This window comes from Lissotriton vulgaris, chromosome 11 (assembly GCF_964263255.1).
Source record: "Lissotriton vulgaris chromosome 11, aLisVul1.2, whole genome shotgun sequence".
NCBI classification, from domain to species: domain Eukaryota; kingdom Metazoa; phylum Chordata; class Amphibia; order Caudata; family Salamandridae; genus Lissotriton; species Lissotriton vulgaris.
Window position 1 is genome coordinate 631,967,984 of NC_141699.1, and position 21,039 is coordinate 631,989,022.

Consider the following 21,039-nt stretch of genomic DNA (forward strand, 5'->3'; position numbering starts at 1 on the left):
CGTCGGTTCCCTACTGCTCCATAGGGGATGGTGATCCGTCAGTTCTTCTCTGCGAGGGGAGGTGAAGTGTCGGTTTCTTACTGCGCTTCCGTGGCGATGCGGCCCACAATGCCGTGATGCGATTAAGATCTGGTGCAAAGAAACAAAGATGGCGTCTTCTTCTCAGTGTGACACGATGCGGACCGCGAAAGACCCTGCGACACGCTTCTTGCTCGTGAGTCGCGCTTCCAGCTCCTTGCGACACGCAGTTCCTCACAACTGCAGGCACTTCCAAAGAACTCTTGGAGAGCTGGTGGGTGAAGTCTGTTGTCCCTGAGACTTCAGCAGGAGGGAAGCTCTTTTCTCAAGCCCTTGGAGATCCTTGCAAGTTGATGAAAGTACACACAAAGTTCCTCTCTCCTTTCTTTGGCAATCAGGCAACCACTGCAGGCCAATGATCCAAGCAGCACTCCAGTTTAGGGATAGTCTCTCCACGGTCTCTCTAGTTCCACTCTTCAGCAAAGGTTTCTTCTTGTTTCCAAAAGTGATCTAAATCTCTAGGGTCTGCCCCCCCCCCTTTTTTATACACAGTTTCTCTTTGTTCTCTGAAGGCAGAGAGGCCTTTGCCTAGTACAAACCTGTTCTGGTCAGTCCTGGAGCATTTTGTTTACTTGTCCCCTTCTTTACTTTCACAGTGCAGGGCAGAGACATCAGAAGCACCACGGGAGGTGGGGCATGCATTGTGGAGGAGGCACAGCCCTATTCAGAGCCCAGGTGCAACACCTCCTAACCATCTACATGTAGATCTCTCTATTCATCCCTGTGCTGACTCACCCTGACTCCTGGAATCCCACAGCCCCTGTCACTCATACTCCAGACAGGGAATGCACAACATAGCAGATGCAGGTTTGGATGGTTAGACAAGAAAATACCTACTTTCTAAAAGTGGTATTTTCAAACACAGGATGTTAAAACCAACTTTACTATAAGATGTACACATCATAAGGGGTTCAGGCATACTAAACTCGAATTTCTACCTTATTCCCTGAGTCAGTTAGGATTAGAAGATGTAATAATCAAACTGCCCATTCTGGCCTACGGGGAACTGGTAGACTTGCAATAGTGAAAAATGAAAATGGCTGTAATTCACTATTACGACATGCCACACACATCAGGGCTTGTCCTACCTTATACTTACAATGCACCCTGCCCTTGGGTCTACCATAGGGGTGTCTGATATGGAGAAAATGGGAAGGTTTAGGGACTGGCAAGTGGGTGCACTTGCCCAGTCAGCATGGCACTACCAGACTGCACACAGGCTCTGCAATGGCAGACCTGAAAAACACTTTTATAGGCTGCTTCTGTGGGTGGCACAACCAGTGCTGCAAACCCACCAACAGGGAGAAAATTACAAAAAACAATTTGATGGACAGAATGTAGATCAATGTCTTACATTCACCCCAGTACAAGGATCTGGGCCTAAATCCATCATTCTTTGCACTCCACACCACCCTGGGTTAGATAATGGCTTTATGCAAATCAGCTCTGACCCTGTGCCCCATGGGAACAGTCCAGTCCGAACTACACAGCCATATCTTTCCCAGACCGGAATCAAGCATCCGAGGACCGGACCGGTTTCGAGGTAACACCTCTCATCAGCCCAGCTAGCTTGACTCCAGTGGTGTGGAGGCTCTGGGACCCACGTCTGAGCTACCCCAGTACACTCAGGGAGAAAATTACAAAAAACAATTTGATGGACAGAATGTAGATCAATGTCTTACATTCACCCCAGTACAAGGATCTGGGCCTAAATCCATCATTTTTTGCACTCCACACCACCCTGGGTTAGATAATGGCTTTATGCAAATCAGCTCTGACCCTGTGCCCCATGGGAACAGTCCAGTCCGAACTACACAGCCATATCTTTCCCAGACCGGAATCAAGCATCCGAGGACCGGACCGGTTTCGAGGTAACACCTCTCATCAGCCCAGCTAGCTTGACTCCAGTGGTGTGGAGGCTCTGGGACCCACGTCTGAGCTACCCCAGTACACTCAGGGAGAAAATTACAAAAAACAATTTGATGGACAGAATGTAGATCAATGTCTTACATTCACCCCAGTACAAGGATCTGGGCCTAAATCCATCATTTTTTGCACTCCACACCACCCTGGGTTAGATAATGGCTTTATGCAAATCAGCTCTGACCCTGTGCCCCATGGGAACAGTCCAGTCCGAACTACACAGCCATATCTTTCCCAGACCGGAATCAAGCATCCGAGGACCGGACCGGTTTCGAGGTAACACCTCTCATCAGCCCAGCTAGCTTGACTCCAGTGGTGTGGAGGCTCTGGGACCCACGTCTGAGCTACCCCAGTACACTCAGGGAGAAAATTACAAAAAACAATTTGATGGACAGAATGTAGATCAATGTCTTACATTCACCCCAGTACAAGGATCTGGGCCTAAATCCATCATTTTTTGCACTCCACACCACCCTGGGTTAGATAATGGCTTTATGCAAATCAGCTCTGACCCTGTGCCCCATGGGAACAGTCCAGTCCGAACTACACAGCCATATCTTTCCCAGACCGGAATCAAGCATCCGAGGACCGGACCGGTTTCGAGGTAACACCTCTCATCAGCCCAGCTAGCTTGACTCCAGTGGTGTGGAGGCTCTGGGACCCACGTCTGAGCTACCCCAGTACACTCAGGGAGAAAATTACAAAAAACAATTTGATGGACAGAATGTAGATCAATGTCTTACATTCACCCCAGTACAAGGATCTGGGCCTAAATCCATCATTTTTTGCACTCCACACCACCCTGGGTTAGATAATGGCTTTATGCAAATCAGCTCTGACCCTGTGCCCCATGGGAACAGTCCAGTCCGAACTACACAGCCATATCTTTCCCAGACCGGAATCAAGCATCCGAGGACCGGACCGGTTTCGAGGTAACACCTCTCATCAGCCCAGCTAGCTTGACTCCAGTAGTGTGGAGGCTCTGGGACCCACGTCTGAGCTACCCCAGTACACTCAGGGAGAAAATTACAAAAAACAATTTGATGGACAGAATGTAGATCAATGTCTTACATTCACCCCAGTACAAGGATCTGGGCCTAAATCCATCATTTTTTGCACTCCACACCACCCTGGGTTAGATAATGGCTTTATGCAAATCAGCTCTGACCCTGTGCCCCATGGGAACAGTCCAGTCCGAACTACACAGCCATATCTTTCCCAGACCGGAATCAAGCATCCGAGGACCGGACCGGTTTCGAGGTAACACCTCTCATCAGCCCAGCTAGCTTGACTCCAGTGGTGTGGAGGCTCTGGGACCCACGTCTGAGCTACCCCAGTACACTCAGGGAGAAAATTACAAAAAACAATTTGATGGACAGAATGTAGATCAATGTCTTACATTCACCCCAGTACAAGGATCTGGGCCTAAATCCATCATTTTTTGCACTCCACACCACCCTGGGTTAGATAATGGCTTTATGCAAATCAGCTCTGACCCTGTGCCCCATGGGAACAGTCCAGTCCGAACTACACAGCCATATCTTTCCCAGACCGGAATCAAGCATCCGAGGACCGGACCGGTTTCGAGGTAACACCTCTCATCAGCCCAGCTAGCTTGACTCCAGTGGTGTGGAGGCTCTGGGACCCACGTCTGAGCTACCCCAGTACACTCAGGGAGAAAATTACAAAAAACAATTTGATGGACAGAATGTAGATCAATGTCTTACATTCACCCCAGTACAAGGATCTGGGCCTAAATCCATCATTTTTTGCACTCCACACCACCCTGGGTTAGATAATGGCTTTATGCAAATCAGCTCTGACCCTGTGCCCCATGGGAACAGTCCAGTCCGAACTACACAGCCATATCTTTCCCAGACCGGAATCAAGCATCCGAGGACCGGACCGGTTTCGAGGTAACACCTCTCATCAGCCCAGCTAGCTTGACTCCAGTGGTGTGGAGGCTCTGGGACCCACGTCTGAGCTACCCCAGTACACTCAGGGAGAAAATTACAAAAAACAATTTGATGGACAGAATGTAGATCAATGTCTTACATTCACCCCAGTACAAGGATCTGGGCCTAAATCCATCATTTTTTGCACTCCACACCACCCTGGGTTAGATAATGGCTTTATGCAAATCAGCTCTGACCCTGTGCCCCATGGGAACAGTCCAGTCCGAACTACACAGCCATATCTTTCCCAGACCGGAATCAAGCATCCGAGGACCGGACCGGTTTCGAGGTAACACCTCTCATCAGCCCAGCTAGCTTGACTCCAGTGGTGTGGAGGCTCTGGGACCCACGTCTGAGCTACCCCAGTACACTCAGGGAGAAAATTACAAAAAACAATTTGATGGACAGAATGTAGATCAATGTCTTACATTCACCCCAGTACAAGGATCTGGGCCTAAATCCATCATTTTTTGCACTCCACACCACCCTGGGTTAGATAATGGCTTTATGCAAATCAGCTCTGACCCTGTGCCCCATGGGAACAGTCCAGTCCGAACTACACAGCCATATCTTTCCCAGACCGGAATCAAGCATCCGAGGACCGGACCGGTTTCGAGGTAACACCTCTCATCAGCCCAGCTAGCTTGACTCCAGTGGTGTGGAGGCTCTGGGACCCACGTCTGAGCTACCCCAGTACACTCAGGGAGAAAATTACAAAAAACAATTTGATGGACAGAATGTAGATCAATGTCTTACATTCACCCCAGTACAAGGATCTGGGCCTAAATCCATCATTTTTTGCACTCCACACCACCCTGGGTTAGATAATGGCTTTATGCAAATCAGCTCTGACCCTGTGCCCCATGGGAACAGTCCAGTCCGAACTACACAGCCATATCTTTCCCAGACCGGAATCAAGCATCCGAGGACCGGACCGGTTTCGAGGTAACACCTCTCATCAGCCCAGCTAGCTTGACTCCAGTGGTGTGGAGGCTCTGGGACCCACGTCTGAGCTACCCCAGTACACTCAGGGAGAAAATTACAAAAAACAATTTGATGGACAGAATGTAGATCAATGTCTTACATTCACCCCAGTACAAGGATCTGGGCCTAAATCCATCATTTTTTGCACTCCACACCACCCTGGGTTAGATAATGGCTTTATGCAAATCAGCTCTGACCCTGTGCCCCATGGGAACAGTCCAGTCCGAACTACACAGCCATATCTTTCCCAGACCGGAATCAAGCATCCGAGGACCGGACCGGTTTCGAGGTAACACCTCTCATCAGCCCAGCTAGCTTGACTCCAGTGGTGTGGAGGCTCTGGGACCCACGTCTGAGCTACCCCAGTACACTCAGGGAGAAAATTACAAAAAACAATTTGATGGACAGAATGTAGATCAATGTCTTACATTCACCCCAGTACAAGGATCTGGGCCTAAATCCATCATTTTTTGCACTCCACACCACCCTGGGTTAGATAATGGCTTTATGCAAATCAGCTCTGACCCTGTGCCCCATGGGAACAGTCCAGTCCGAACTACACAGCCATATCTTTCCCAGACCGGAATCAAGCATCCGAGGACCGGACCGGTTTCGAGGTAACACCTCTCATCAGCCCAGCTAGCTTGACTCCAGTGGTGTGGAGGCTCTGGGACCCACGTCTGAGCTACCCCAGTACACTCAGGGAGAAAATTACAAAAAACAATTTGATGGACAGAATGTAGATCAATGTCTTACATTCACCCCAGTACAAGGATCTGGGCCTAAATCCATCATTTTTTGCACTCCACACCACCCTGGGTTAGATAATGGCTTTATGCAAATCAGCTCTGACCCTGTGCCCCATGGGAACAGTCCAGTCCGAACTACACAGCCATATCTTTCCCAGACCGGAATCAAGCATCCGAGGACCGGACCTGTTTCGAGGTAACACCTCTCATCAGCCCAGCTAGCTTGACTCCAGTGGTGTGGAGGCTCTGGGACCCACGTCTGAGCTACCCCAGTACACTCAGGGAGAAAATTACAAAAAACAATTTGATGGACAGAATGTAGATCAATGTCTTACATTCACCCCAGTACAAGGATCTGGGCCTAAATCCATCATTTTTTGCACTCCACACCACCCTGGGTTAGATAATGGCTTTATGCAAATCAGCTCTGACCCTGTGCCCCATGGGAACAGTCCAGTCCGAACTACACAGCCATATCTTTCCCAGACCGGAATCAAGCATCCGAGGACCGGACCGGTTTCGAGGTAACACCTCTCATCAGCCCAGCTAGCTTGACTCCAGTGGTGTGGAGGCTCTGGGACCCACGTCTGAGCTACCCCAGTACACTCAGGGAGAAAATTACAAAAAACAATTTGATGGACAGAATGTAGATCAATGTCTTACATTCACCCCAGTACAAGGATCTGGGCCTAAATCCATCATTTTTTGCACTCCACACCACCCTGGGTTAGATAATGGCTTTATGCAAATCAGCTCTGACCCTGTGCCCCATGGGAACAGTCCAGTCCGAACTACACAGCCATATCTTTCCCAGACCGGAATCAAGCATCCGAGGACCGGACCGGTTTCGAGGTAACACCTCTCATCAGCCCAGCTAGCTTGACTCCAGTGGTGTGGAGGCTCTGGGACCCCACCAACAGCATTTGGATTTACAAGCCCTGGGCACACTCAGTGCACTGTACTAGGGTCTGACAAATAAACCAAATCAGCCAATTATGGAGTCACTAATCCATACATCAATTTACAATAGGGAGATCATATGCACTTTAGCACTGATCAGCAGTGGTAAAGTGCCCAGAGTCATAAAACCAACAAAAACAGGTCAGACAAAATACAGGAGGAAGACAAAAATTTCAGGGATGACCCTGCAAAAAGGGCCAAGTCCAACAGTTACCTTAGGGCACGAGTTACAGTTTCTTGAGATAAGTACCAATTATTCAATCAATCAATATTTATGAAGGGAAGGTAATCACCTGATAGGGTAACCAGGCGCTTGCAGACCCCGTAAGCTTATTTGAACAGTTAGGTCATGAGGGACATTCGGAATTCCAGAAGTGAGGTAATGGTCAGGAGGTGCGCGAGGAGGCTGTTCCAGGTCTTTGCTGTGATGTGGGAGAAGGAACGTCCTCCACTTCTGGTCCAGTAAATGCTGGGATATGCGCATGTGAAAGGGAGACAGAGCATAGTCTTTTTCATGGTTGGGGAATTTCCGCTGGTGGTTAATGTAGGTGGGTCCTTGGTGTTGTAGAACCTTGTATGCATGGGTCAGCAGCTTGAATTGACATCTCTTCTGCATGGAGAGTCAGTGGAGTTTACTGAGGTAGAGTGTGATGTGGGTTCGTTGGAGAAGGCCGAGGATGAGTTTGGCTGCAGCGTTCGTATTGTCTGAAGACTCTGTAGAAAGTGGATGGTGATTCCTATGTAAAGGGCATTGCCATTGTCCTGTTGAATGCTGATGAGGGCATATGTCACGGTGTATCTCGGGTGTTGGAGTAGCCACTTGAAGATCTTATGTAGCGTACACAGAGTGAGGAAGCAGGCAGAGAAGATGGAGTTGATCTGTGATTTCATGGTAGGCTTGTGATCAATGATGATTCTGAGGATTCTGGCATGGTTGGAGGGATTGGGTACTGGTCCTAGGTCTGATCCCCACTAGGAGTCATTACCTAAGTTGCGGCTGCAGCCAAAGATTAGTACTTCTGTCTTGTCTGTGTTCAGTTGTAGGCAGTTGTTCTTCATCCAGTTGGTGACAATTGTCATGCATCTGTGGAAGTTTGTTCTGGTGGTTGTGGGTTAGTCGGTGAGTGAGATGATGAGTTGGGTGTCCCTTGCGTTAAATTTTGCGAAATTATGTTGAGACCGTGGGATCTGACAATTTTGATCATCGGGGTCATATATGCATTGAAGAACATCAGGCTGAGGGAGGAGCCCTGGGGGACACTGCAGGTGATCTCCTTGGGTTCAGAGGTGAAAGTTGGGAGGATGATCCCAGGGGTTCCTCTGGTGAGGAAGGAGGTGATCCATCTGAGCGTGTCCCCTTGGATGTCAATGTGGTTGAGTCTTTCCATCAGTGTGTGATGGGATATGGTGTTGAAGGCTGCCAAGAGGTTGAGGAGGATCAAAGATGCTGTTTCTCTTTGGTTGAGGATGGTTTGGATGTCATTGGTGGCTGCAATCAGGGCGGTTTTGGTGCTGTGATTGCTGCACAAGCCGATTGGGAGGTGTTGAGTAGCTGGTTCTGCTCCAGGTGCGCCATGAGTTGATTGTTGATGATCTTTTCCAGTACTTTCAATAGGAATGGGAGCTGGGAGATTGTCCAAGATCAAAAAGGTTTGAACTCACAATAGAGAATTTAGGCAGATGAAGAATCATACTCTGTTCAAACAAGTACTCAAAACCTTATTGCAAGTCTTCCTTTGTTCATTCCTTTTGCAGTTAGATTGGCATTCTTAATGGTGCCTGGAGTCAGCCATTTTGAAGAGTGTCTATGATGCTTTCTTTTTTCAGTCACTCAGTCACTCTCATAGACACTGAATTAAACACCTGTACATAAATACACATAAAGAGAAAGTGATGATATGGCGTTACAACTTTCAAAAGCAAATACCTTTAACATCTGCGACCTTCCATGCTCTAATGCGCGTAATATAATTTCACATAATGATGATTTTATGTGCCCATCTATAAAGATGGAGAAAGCACCCAGGTTTCCGGTGTTGCACTATTACAACTACTCTGAAAAAACTGTTACTTTTCAAACCACATTCTTCTAAACATATTTTTCTTCTACTAATTTCTTGATTTGTTTAACTCTTCTTTGTAGGTGATATTTTTTCCATTTTCACAATGTATGAAAGAGTGTCTAAGTGAGATCATCGCTTCATGCTATGGAACAAACTACTTGTTACTGCATTTCTTTTTCCACTGAATATTACAGCCTTCATATATTGCTAACATATTTGATTCCAGGAGGAGACATTGCTGTTGTATCTCGTCGAGTATTCTGAGAATCTGATCTAACAAGTTCAACATAGGCGTTGTATGTGTGCTTTTTTCTGTCTGTCTCTTTTTGGAATACAAGACTTCCTTTTACAGAATGTCACTTAATGAAATTTTTCTTTTGTAGCATAGACTTTTCCATTAAATGAGCAGTTATTTTTCAGAACTACACAACCAATTGCAAAACCAATTAAAAGAACAGAAAAATATTTTGTATGTTTCAGCATTTGTTTTACAATTACAAATAACCCACATTGTGCTTATTTAATAATTGCATTTAATTTGAAATGAATTAGCTATGGTTGAATGTATTTGACATATAGCTATATTAGCTTGAACATTTTGACAGGGCAGACTATATTCTTATTTATGCTCAGTTGGAATATAAGAGTTGAATGTACAATTGAACAAAAAACCTCAGCCTGTGTCTATATAGTCTACTATTCAGTTCTAATGCAGTCTATAATTCTAATATGAATGTCTTTGTCTAGGGCGTTTTTATGTATATTTCAAACCAACATGAATATGGGAGACTCATTTCAACTGCAAACTACAATACTACGCACTTCAACAATGATCTCTGGCAGATTTTTGAAAATCCAGTGGTATGTTATCTCAAATACCTTAAAAATATATTATAATTCATGAACTCAAATCCACACAGAGTCTCATTAACAAAGTGATCTAAATGTTATTCATGCTTGGACATTGCTCCATTGACAAGAGACATGTGACTGTAATTGAATACTTTGTAATAATTCACTGTATTTTAGATTTGTGATGCTAGATTTATGATTATTGACTAGTAGACAGTCAATTAGTATGCACTTGTGAATGCTGTGAGGAGAATAGACAAAACAGATTGGAATGCCTTTGAACGTCTTTTAGCATACACCACTCATGTAGTATCATGCAGAATCAAATTAAAAAAAATAAGGGGCATTGCTGTATTAGTTTCTCAATGATAATCATAGAAAACTTTCCTTGCACTGTTACACAGGATGGAAACTCCTGAAAATGTGGTAAACTTGTTATTTAATGTGTTAATGTTTTGTTAAATTGTTTAGCAAAACACACAAGATGATGGACGAAATGTTGCACAATGGCAAAACATTCACCCCCAGTCACAGATCTGGGTTTAATCCATCGTTATTTTGCTCACCAAGCCACCCCAGTTCAGACATGGCCATACTCATTGTTAAATTGTTAAGCCATTAATCATTGTTTGTATACTAACATACCTTGATCAGTGCACACCCTTGTTCTTACTAGCCTCTGAGTGGAGCATGGACATCTCTGTATTTCCTTTGAATTGTTGACATTAAATCTGCTCATGTGGCTTTTGCATTTTCAAATCGTAAATATTGAGCACACTGAGTACCTTGTTAATGCACAAATCCAGGCAGAGGGTGTCAGTAGTTACATTGTTAATGTTCCAGATTCTTGAAGACATTGCCTACACTCTCTAAAGCTGTTGCCAACAGGTGCCAGGCTGTCAGACCTTCAGCTAGTTTAATCAAACTTTGCGAACCAAAGGTTGAATCCACCCTTTCTCCTCTTTTCTCCTCTACAATCAATTGTAATTTGAACTTAGTAGAAAACTTGTTGCATTCTTTAGAATTGATTTTCAATAGTTCTATTCAGAATTATTTTGCTTATGCTCTAGAGTGAAAATCAGACTTGACCCTGTGCCTCGTGGGAACAGTCCAGTCCGAACTGCCAAGCCATGTCTTTCCTGGACCGGAATCAAGCATCCTAGGACCGGTTTCTGGCTATCAGCCGTCTTCAGCCAGGATAGCTTGACTCCAGTGGCGTAGTGAGCACGGGACCCACGTCTTTGCATACCCTTCCCACATAGGGTGAACAGCAAAACACTCAAAATGATGGACGGAATGTTGCACAATGGCAACACATTCACCCCCAGTCACAGATCTATGTTTAATCCATCGTTCACACATTTTTGGGCAATCACACACGCCCCACCAAACCACATAGACATTCATTTACCCATACAAATACTCAGTTAAGAAACCAATAACAAATATAGTCTTCAACATAGCAATTAAGACAAAGCAATAAAGACTTTCACACAGTTTAGTAACTACACATTATTTATGGTGAGAATCTATAAATTAGTCAAGGAAACAATCAATGACACTGTTACTAAATCCACCATTCACACATTTATATTTATATATCCACTCATTCTTCAATGCAAAGTAGTGTATTTATAATACATATTTGAATATTAAAGCAAACCACATTCACTGGATGATGTCATCAGTGATGTCATCAGTGATGTCATTTGAGATGTCATCAGTGATGTCACTGACCATGTCATGAATGATGTAATATGGGACATCATCAGCAGTGGATTGCGGGCGCGCGAGTTATAGTGAGTACAACTAACTATAACGGGGGAATTTCAATGGTTTTGTATGAGTAAAATGCCCAGTTAACAATAAACAATAACTGGTGTGAAACCTATGGTTTTTTCAGTGAATATATATATATATATATATATATATATATATATATATATATATATATATATATATATATATATATATATATGAGAGAAAACAATCCTGCTTCAATGAAGAAGAGGCACGTACACGAGGCATGCATGGATCAGGCTTCTTTATTGATGTTTGGGTCTCCCACGACCCTGCAGTAAAAGCGAGACGCGTTGCACATTCCTAGAGATCAGTTCCAAGAAAAAACGGCCATTACTCCAGTGTCAGTGTTCTTTTGGTTATTTTATTTCCAAACCCCCCAGCACCCTCGACAGACGCGTTTCGCACAGGGCTTCGTCAGTGTCGTCAGTGTTCAAACATACTCGCCATATTTAAACAATCCGCCCTTTTGGGAGTCATAGACATCAACGATGGTATCTAACACATATTGGTGGCGGCCATCTTGTAGTGTATATATACATAGTTTTTTCCATAGTTTAAACTTGGCGATTTATAAAAAGTGCTCAGTGCAAATAAAATAAAGTGAAGTTTGACAATTGACAAAAGAATATATGTTATGAGACTGTCACGTATTTACATTAATTACAGTTTTGATACCGAGAGCAGTGTTTCAGCAGATCAAGTGTGTCACAGATGTTGATGTGGGGGTGTATCCCCTAATGTGTTCCGGGCGCATTGTGCAGATTATATACTTGCATGTGGTACGTTGTTAGACCCACTGCGCCTAGATCTTAAACATCTCTGCAGTTGTGCAGGGGTGTATCCCCTAATTAATACATTGTTACACAGTGTGCATATCATATATACAAGTATACAAATTACCAATACGGTCACCCCATGTCAACTAAATATACATTTTTATAAAGTATTTACATTTCTAAAGAAATATTCTTCAGCTGAACTTATGGGTTATTATTTGGTACCATATTGACTTATGATTATGCCACAGTTAATCTGACATGATGTTCTGGTATCTATGTTTCACTGTTCTCTCTTCTCTCATTTGTCCATATGAAGGGAAACTCTATTTACAAGCCAAGCAACAGTTATTATTTACACATGTACAAGGAGTAATCCCATGTTCTAATTGCAGACCAATTATCTCTTTGCAAGTCCCAGATTGTTTTATAGGTGCACCCACATTTCAGCATCGTTGTTAAGACCCCATGGTGTCATTTTTTTAAGGTCTAGGATATACCGAGATTCCAGTATACGTAGGGATCTTTCTCTATCCCCCCCTCGTTCTGTCTTTGGGACCTGGTCTATGCAATAGTATGCTAGTAAATCCCTATTGCTGTTGTGGTGTTCAGCAAAATGACGGGCTATCGGATATGTCTTGTCCTTGTTCACAATAGCCCTCATGTGCTCTAAAATCCTCATTTTTGCCGGTTTTATGGTGCTTCCTATGTAACGTTTGTTACAAGGACAGACCAAGCAGTAGACTGTAAAGTCTGAGTTACAGTTTAGATGTTTTGTGATCTTTCTGCTCTGTCTTTCTTCACCTGTTCTGCATGGGTACTCCTTGACTTTTTTGCTGAATTTACATGCCTTGCAATGTAAGCAAGGAAAAAAGCCAACTATCTTGTTCGTCATCTGATTGGCCTTGGTAGGGGAGTAATGGCTATGAACCAGATGGTCCGACAAGGACTGGCACCTCCTATATGTTATCATAGGTCTGTCTGGTAATGTTTTCTTCAAGATGGTATCAGTTCTTAAAATGTGCCAGTTCCTTTTAAATGCTTGGACCAATTCTCCAGATTGATTGTTATATGTTGTGATCATTCTGACCTGCTCACTCTCTTTCCTTGACTCTTTCACTATCAGAAGATCCCTTCTGTCAATAGTGTCTGCTTTGATGTGGGCTTGTTCTAGGATGTTTCTAGAATAACCTCTTGCTTGGAATCTGTCACTCGCGTCTTCCTGAGCTTTCTTAAAATCCTCAGTTCCAGAGCAGTTTTGTTTTAGTCTAAGGTACTCACCATAAGGTACATTCCTTATTAGACTTCTAGGATGATGGCTGGCAGCGTGTAGTACTGCATTGCCAGCCGTCGGCTTTCTATAAAGTCTAGTGTGGAGCTGGTTATTATCCACAAAGACCTCTAGGTCCAGATAGCATACAGACTGGTCGCTTATCGTACTGGTGAACCTGAGATTTAATTCATTATCATTTAGAGCCGAGACATACTCCTCAGCCGAGGCCCTGTCTCCCCTCCAGATGACAAACAGGTCATCAATGTACCTGGTCCACATCAATATGTGTTCGTTCCATCTTTCATTCCTCCCACCCCATGCTTCGTGCTTCTCCCACCAGCCCACGAAAAGATTCGCGTAGCTGGGGGAGAAGCACAAACCCATTGAGGTCCCTCTGATCTGCTTGTAAATTTGGCCTGCAAAAATGAAATAATTATTAAACAAACAGAATCTTATCATGCTAAGAATCATCTCGCTGTGCGCTCGGTATTTAGGTTGTTTTTGTTCCAAAAACCATTTCATGGCACAGATACCCTGTTCATGATCTATGCATGTATACAAGTTCATGACATCCATAGTGATTAGTAGCATGTCTTTGTCCCAGGAGATGTTATCCATGATGCGTAGAAAGTCCTGTGTATCCCTAACATACGAGGGCAGGTCTTTGACGATGGGTGCTAAGAAAATGTCAATGAAACGTGACGTATTTTCCAGGAGACTCCCGATTGCCGAGACAATCGGCCTCCCTGGTGGTCTTTTGGCATTTTTGTGGATCTTAGGCAAATGATAAAAGGTGGGGATCATAGGGGAATCACATTGTAAGAAGGCAAATTCATCTCGACTGATCATACCCTCTTCTTTCCATTGTTTTAACAAGTTCTCATACAGAGTTATGCTCTTAGCATACTCTTCTCTTTTGACTGTGATATAGCACTCTTTGTCGCTTAACTGCCTGAGTTTCTCCTGCTCATATTGTTCTTTCGAGAAGATGACGATGTTCCCGCCCTTATCTGAGGGCTTAATCTCAATTGTATTGTCATCTCTTAGAGATTTTATTGCAACCCATTCTTTTCTGGAGATATTCGAGGTCTTCATGTCCATTTTTTTATTTGCCATTCTCTCCAGATCTGCTGTCACTGTTCATTGAACACGTCTATCGCATCATGTGATGAGTTGGGTAGTTTCCTAGATTTCAATTTAAGATTGCTCGGATCTCTGACTTGTTCTAAAGGAAGTACAGTCTCTTGGTCTAGATTTTGTAAATCTTGTGTTGGTGTCATCAGGATTTCCAAGAGATCATCTGCATCTATCCCGGTGGTGTTGCCTGAGTCTGTTGAGGCTAAAAAAAAAAAAAAAATAAAAAAAAAAATATATATATATATATATATATATATTCCTAATTTTTAATGGTTGGCTGTAGAATTAAATGGAAATTCTTTTAAGCCGAATTTAGGTTTCATCTGTGCATTGCTTGTGCTGCACTTTCGAAATTTCTTATATATAAAAATACAATCTCAAAAGGTTCTTAGAACATGCCTATTAATTACCTTTACATAGCAATGGCTGGTTCCCATGTGGCTCCTACATTACTTCAATTACCCTTGCCTGGCTCCCACATGGCTCTCACGTCACTATTGTTTGCCTACTTCCTATTTGTTAGTGCCTCTTCCTCACCTTCGTCTATCTCTTGGCCTTTGAGTATTCTTTGTCCTTTAAGACATGTTGCACAGAAACTCAACAGCTGTGCAATGAGAAAACCCCAATAGATTTTGTGTAGGCAAAACCTCTTCGCTTTGCCAACGCTTGTTCTACATTGGTGGATGATGCATAGTTTCGGGGACATTTGTGGAGGGGGAGCAAAGATAAAAAGGGAGGAGGGTATATAACATGTTTAGGCACCAATGCACTTTTCCATATACATTGTACTCATATGTAGCGGGCAAACACCCAGTCATATTTCCATGAAATTTGGCAGAATTACACATTGTGGGTGCAGATGATCCTTTTGGGTATTTTTTAAGTTATAAGGCATTTTAACTTAGTGATATCTGTTGTGGTACTTTTGTGAAATTTCATGTTATTTCACAGTATTTTGCGGAAGTACCACAGTACACATTGATGACGGGGTATTATGTGCTGTGCTAAGGACTGCCTTTACCAAAAGTTAAATGCAGCCATGTTGTTTTTAGGTATACTTTGGCTGTGTTCTGCGTTTTGTCCTTAAATATAGGTAAGCATTAGAAATTGATATTTTTCCTCTACCTATTACCATTTTTAAAACATGGTAATAGGTATAGAATTCTTTTTGTAAGTTTCTATGTATTTTTAAAAACATATATAAAGTAGTACCACAATACTGCCTTGGAAGTACTGCTGTACTTAAAACAAATGGAAAAATAATGGAAAAAATTCTAAATACACTATACTACACTATGTTTTACAAATATAGTGCACTACAGTGAAAGTCTGCTCACAACTGCATGGCTGCCTTTTATGTTTGTATAGACAGCCATTTGCGAATCACATTCTGCTGAATCAGCATGTACAACAGTATACTGCAAAGTTACTGCAGTATATCGCTGCACAATAAATTACTGGGTATTATAACTTTAAAACTACTTACCCATACTTAGCATTTACATTTCTTACACATCAGTAGCATTTACACCTCATAATCTTCATTCCTGTCATATTACATCAGCATTCGTTCACCAACTTTCAAGCTACATATGTTTCAAGTGCCACTACCTCTCTTCGCCACTCCACTCTATAGGCACTCTATGCCACTAAACTCTATGCTGTTCCACTCTACGCCACTCCACTGTATATCACTCCAGTACACACTATTAAACTGTACATACCTACACTCTACCCCACTCCACTATACAACAAACCACTCTGCTATACCACTGTATGCCAAAACACTCTATGCCACTTCACTCTTTGCCAATCCATTGCATGCCAGTCTGCTCTGCAGTACTCCACTCTAACCAACTCCACTGTATGTTATTCCACAGCACGCCACTTCACTTTACCTAACTACACTCTACTTCACTGTACTATATGCTATTCTACTTACACAACAGCACTCTATCCTACTCCATTCTATGCTACTCCACTCTACGCTAATCCACTCTGCCCCACTCCACTCTACGTCACTCCACTGCTCACTATTCCACTACACATCACTCCACTGTATGCCACTCCCCACTACGTGACTCTACTCTGCACTATGTGTAAAAGAATGAGGCCCCTACCTAAAAGGATAAACCCTGGTAAGGAAACTACTTTTTAGAAAAACAAGAGTTCAGCACCGGGTTTTGTGCATGATTCTAATCATCAACTAGACGTTAAACAATTGTATAATTTATACCATTTTTTTTTATTTTTCATGAATTCATTCTTTTTTCTCTATAAATATCAAATAAATAAACTTGTATACAATGATTGAGTTCCACATGCATAAGATACAAAAACCAACATGATACAGATTTCCTTAGTTTACAATACAGTAGTCCATGATTGTATACAGAACCAAAATTCCATTCTATCTACTCTGCACTATTCCAGTGTATGTCATTTCACTCTATCCAACTCTACTCCACACCACTCCACTCAGTGACACTGTACTACACTCAACAACAGTGGACACCCCTCCAATCTATGACACTATACAGCACTCTATAACACTCCAAGGTACAACAATGCAGTCCTGTCAATGCAAGTCTACCGCACTATACTTTACTCTATGCCAATGTGCGAAACTCTACTCCACTCTACACCAACCCCTCTATGCTTCTCCACCATACTTTACTATCCTCTACTCTATGAGTCACTACTCCACTTTACTGCACTCTACACCACTCTACTGTATGCTACTCTATGCCACTCTACTCTTCAACATGATACTCCATTCTATGCTAGGCCACCATGCTGGACTCCACTCCCCTCGACTGCATTACACAACATTTTTCCCCACTCTATGACACTGTCCAATACTCTACAATGCTCCAGTCTACCACACTCTACTCCACTCTGCTCTAGAAGACTGTACTGCACTCTGTGCCACTATACCACACTGTATTCCACTCTATGCCCCTACACTACACTGTACAACAGTCTACTCCACTCTCCCACATTTTCCAGCACTCTATGACACACCGCTTCACTTTACTGTAAAAGGCTCCTCTACAATTTAGGACAGTTTACTCAACTCTGCGCTATTCCTCTCCACACTACTGCACTCCACACCCCTTTATTGTACAACACGCAACTCCACTCTATCACATTTTACTCCACTGTACCCTACGCCACTCCACTCTATTCAACTCTACTCAACTCTACTACACTACACTCTAGGACACTACACTGTACAAACCTCTTCTCCACTCTACTGTGCAACACTCCACTTAATGACACTCCAAGGAATGACACTAAACTCTACAATTTAAAACACATTAAAAAAAGTAAAACATTCAACATCACTGAAAATAGCCAGAGGTTTCTGTTAGAAATGGGGGTCTCTAATTGGCAATGGTTTGCACCTTTCAGGATAAGGGGGATACAGTTCTAAAATAACCCCTCCTCATCCCCTTGGTAGCTTGGCACGAGCAGACCAGCTTATCTCAGAGGCATTGTGTGAAGAATTTGTGCACACATACAGTAATACAGTGACAACACTACAAATGGACACCACACCAGTTTAGAAAAATACATAATCTTTATCTAAATCAAACAAGACCAAAACAACAAAAATCCACAATACAGTAACCAAAATATGATTGTTAAAAGGTAGAAACAGTTCTGTCTATAGCAAAGTATAGTTGCGACACTTTCCACACAAAGTACCTCAGATGCGTCATGGTCACAAGCAAAAACTGCCAATAGGAAGGTGTTGCATTGGTTCCTTACTCCAGGGTAGGTGATGTGTCGTGCCTTACTACCACACAGGAGCGGTGATGCATCAGTTCCTTACTTAAGGCTAGGGGGATTTGTCTGTTTCTTACTGTGCTGGGAAGAGATATGTCTGTTTCTTACTGCGGCCCCAGCGTTCTTGCAGGCATGGTGCCCAGGTGCGATGCTCAGCGATGCGGCGGTTCTCGATGCGGTGGTGGCTATGATGCTCCGTTTGTCTCTCCAGCCACAGTCCCACAATGCGTTGGTTCTTGTAGCCACACTGGAAAGTCTGCATCAGAATCCATGCGATGACCTCGGACTTCGGAGATCGGTGCACAGGATTCGGCTTGCAGCGATTTCTCAAGCCGCGGGCAGGCACTGCCTAGGTTTCTTCTGCGATGCATCGGAAACGGGTGTGGATTCGTCATGCTTCTTGAAGTTGCATTCTTTTCCAGCTCCCAACAGCAGGAACAATCCCCAGAGTCCTAATACAGCAACAAAAAACCTCTTGGCAGATCAGAACGCCCAGTAAGGAAGTTATGGGGAGCTGGTGGTGAAGTCTTTGTATCCCTGAGACTGCAAAACAGGATGCAAGCTCTACGTCAAGACTTTGGAGATCTTCCTCAAACAGGAGACACAGCAAAGTCTTTATCCTCTCCTTGGCAGAAACAGCCACTGCAGGCCAACCCCAGAAAGCACACAGCAAAGGGACAGTACTTCTCCTTCAGTTTTCCCTGCTGTTCTCCTTGGAAGAGGTTCCTTTTGAGATCCAAAAGTAATCTAAAGTTCAGGGGTCTGGGCCCCAACATTTATAATCCATTCTCCTATTTCTCTAGTGTCAGAGAAGCTCTGCACTCAGTCCAAACCAGTTCTGTCCTCTGTGGTGCAGCTTCCTGACAGGAGATGGAGTCAGCATTGTGTAAGGCAGACCAGGCCCATTCAGGTGAAAGGAAATCTCCTTCCCCTCCTTTAAATGCAGCCCAGGCCTACTCAGCCCAGCCCAGACGCAACCAGGAAAGGCAGGACACACCTCAACCCCCCCCCCCCAGTGGCTGTCTACAGTGAATGCACATCTCGACCCCCTGTCACTCCAAAGCCAGACAGTAAGTACACAGACCTAGCAGAGGCACACTGGATGGCTAAGCAAGAAAATACGGACTTTCCAAAAGTGGTATTTTCAAACACAGAATGTAAAAATTATCTTTACTAAAAGATGCATCTTTAGATTCTGAGTTCAGACGTACTAAATTTCACCTTCCTATCTTGTCCCAATGGGAAGTTATATTTATATGATGTCATAAATAAATTCCCACTTCTATCCTCTGGGACAGATAGCCTTTCAATAGTGAATAACTAAATTCACTGTAGTTCACTATTAGAACATGATACACACACCAGTACATGTCCTACCTTTCACATACAATGCACCGTGCCCACAGCGGTAATTGGGCCTACCTTAAGGAAGACTCACATGTAAGAAAAGATGGTTAGGGGCTGGCAAGTGGTCGCACTTGCCAGGGCAGCATGGCAGTACTGGACTGCGCACAGACACTGCAATGGCAGGCCTGAGATCCTTTTGCAAGGCTGCTTGTGTGGGTGGCACAATCAGTGCTGCCATCACACTAGCAGCATTTGGTTTACTGGCCCTGGGCACCCTCAGTGTACTAGGGACTTAACAGTAAACCAAATAAGCCAATTATGAAAGCACTAATCCATATTCATAATTGACAGAGGGAGCATATAAAGTGCTTTGAAATTGGATGTAGTCCGTTGTTAGTTTCAGGGCCCTGTCATTAAAAATCTTACCTATTACCATGTACATGCAATTTTTGATATTTCTTGACAGCGGTAATTGGCCTCCTGCAGGGCTTTACGCGGGATGCAAATACTGGGGGACTCTTAAAGAGGCGAGTCCCACCATTCAACACATACCAATAAAACGGAGGCAGATCAATAGTTTCTTCTCTCCAACTCTAGTGCGCTACGTCTGAGCAAGCAAGTGTCCGAGCAGGAAAACCTCTCTTCACCCCTCGGTTCTACTGCAACTGCAAGTTAACTCGACTTCCGCTTCCGATGCAGAGACAATTAGTGCATTGTTAGAAACAGAAAATGGACCATAAAACAGTGTAACAAAGTGGCCAACAAGCAATGGCAATCACAGCCAGTGTCCTGGTGACATAGACTTGGTCCTGAAAAATAAGTTCAATACATAAAAATCTGGTGGTCAAACAGAAACCCATTAAGGAAAAGAGACAAAGCAACCTTCAGCCATCCAGCTTACTTAGATAGAATTCTAAAAGGAATATTCTATTCCATAATCCGAACTGATATCTAACACAGAGACCATTATGAAACAGACAGATTTCCATCAACTGCCAATCGTGGCCAGTGTCATCATCTGGATATCCTTCTTTTCTTACCACTCAACCTTTTCAGCACAAAAGGAGATGATGTGGTGTGAATTTAGTATCGGTCTCTGTGACCTTTACATGGAGAAGTAGAAAAAGACCAATGACCAGTTGTGCTACTTGATCATCTGATGTATCTAGAGGAGATCCACTAAATATGTGATGGAAAAAGATTAAGTGCAGTGGAAGTGAAATAGTGATCTAAAAAGGATATGGAAGAGAAAAAACCTTTTATTCTAATATCTCTCCCAAACCTAATAAAATGATTGCAGATACAGTGTAAACCAAATATGTCGCTGCTTGTGAAAAGTGGTCGCTA

The 21,039-nt window shown here is 43.5% G+C and overlaps 1 protein-coding gene across 1 annotated transcript in view; it reads left to right on the forward strand.

The window, feature by feature from the left end:
- PLOD2 (procollagen-lysine,2-oxoglutarate 5-dioxygenase 2) overlaps positions 1–21,039 on the forward strand; it is a 294,168-nt gene that overhangs the window by 238,834 nt on the left and 34,295 nt on the right. Inside the window, exon 14 of the mRNA XM_086942510.1 lies at positions 9,460–9,573. Coding sequence (XP_086798636.1) covers positions 9,460–9,573 — 114 coding nt within the window. The remainder of the gene's footprint in view (positions 1–9,459; positions 9,574–21,039) is intronic.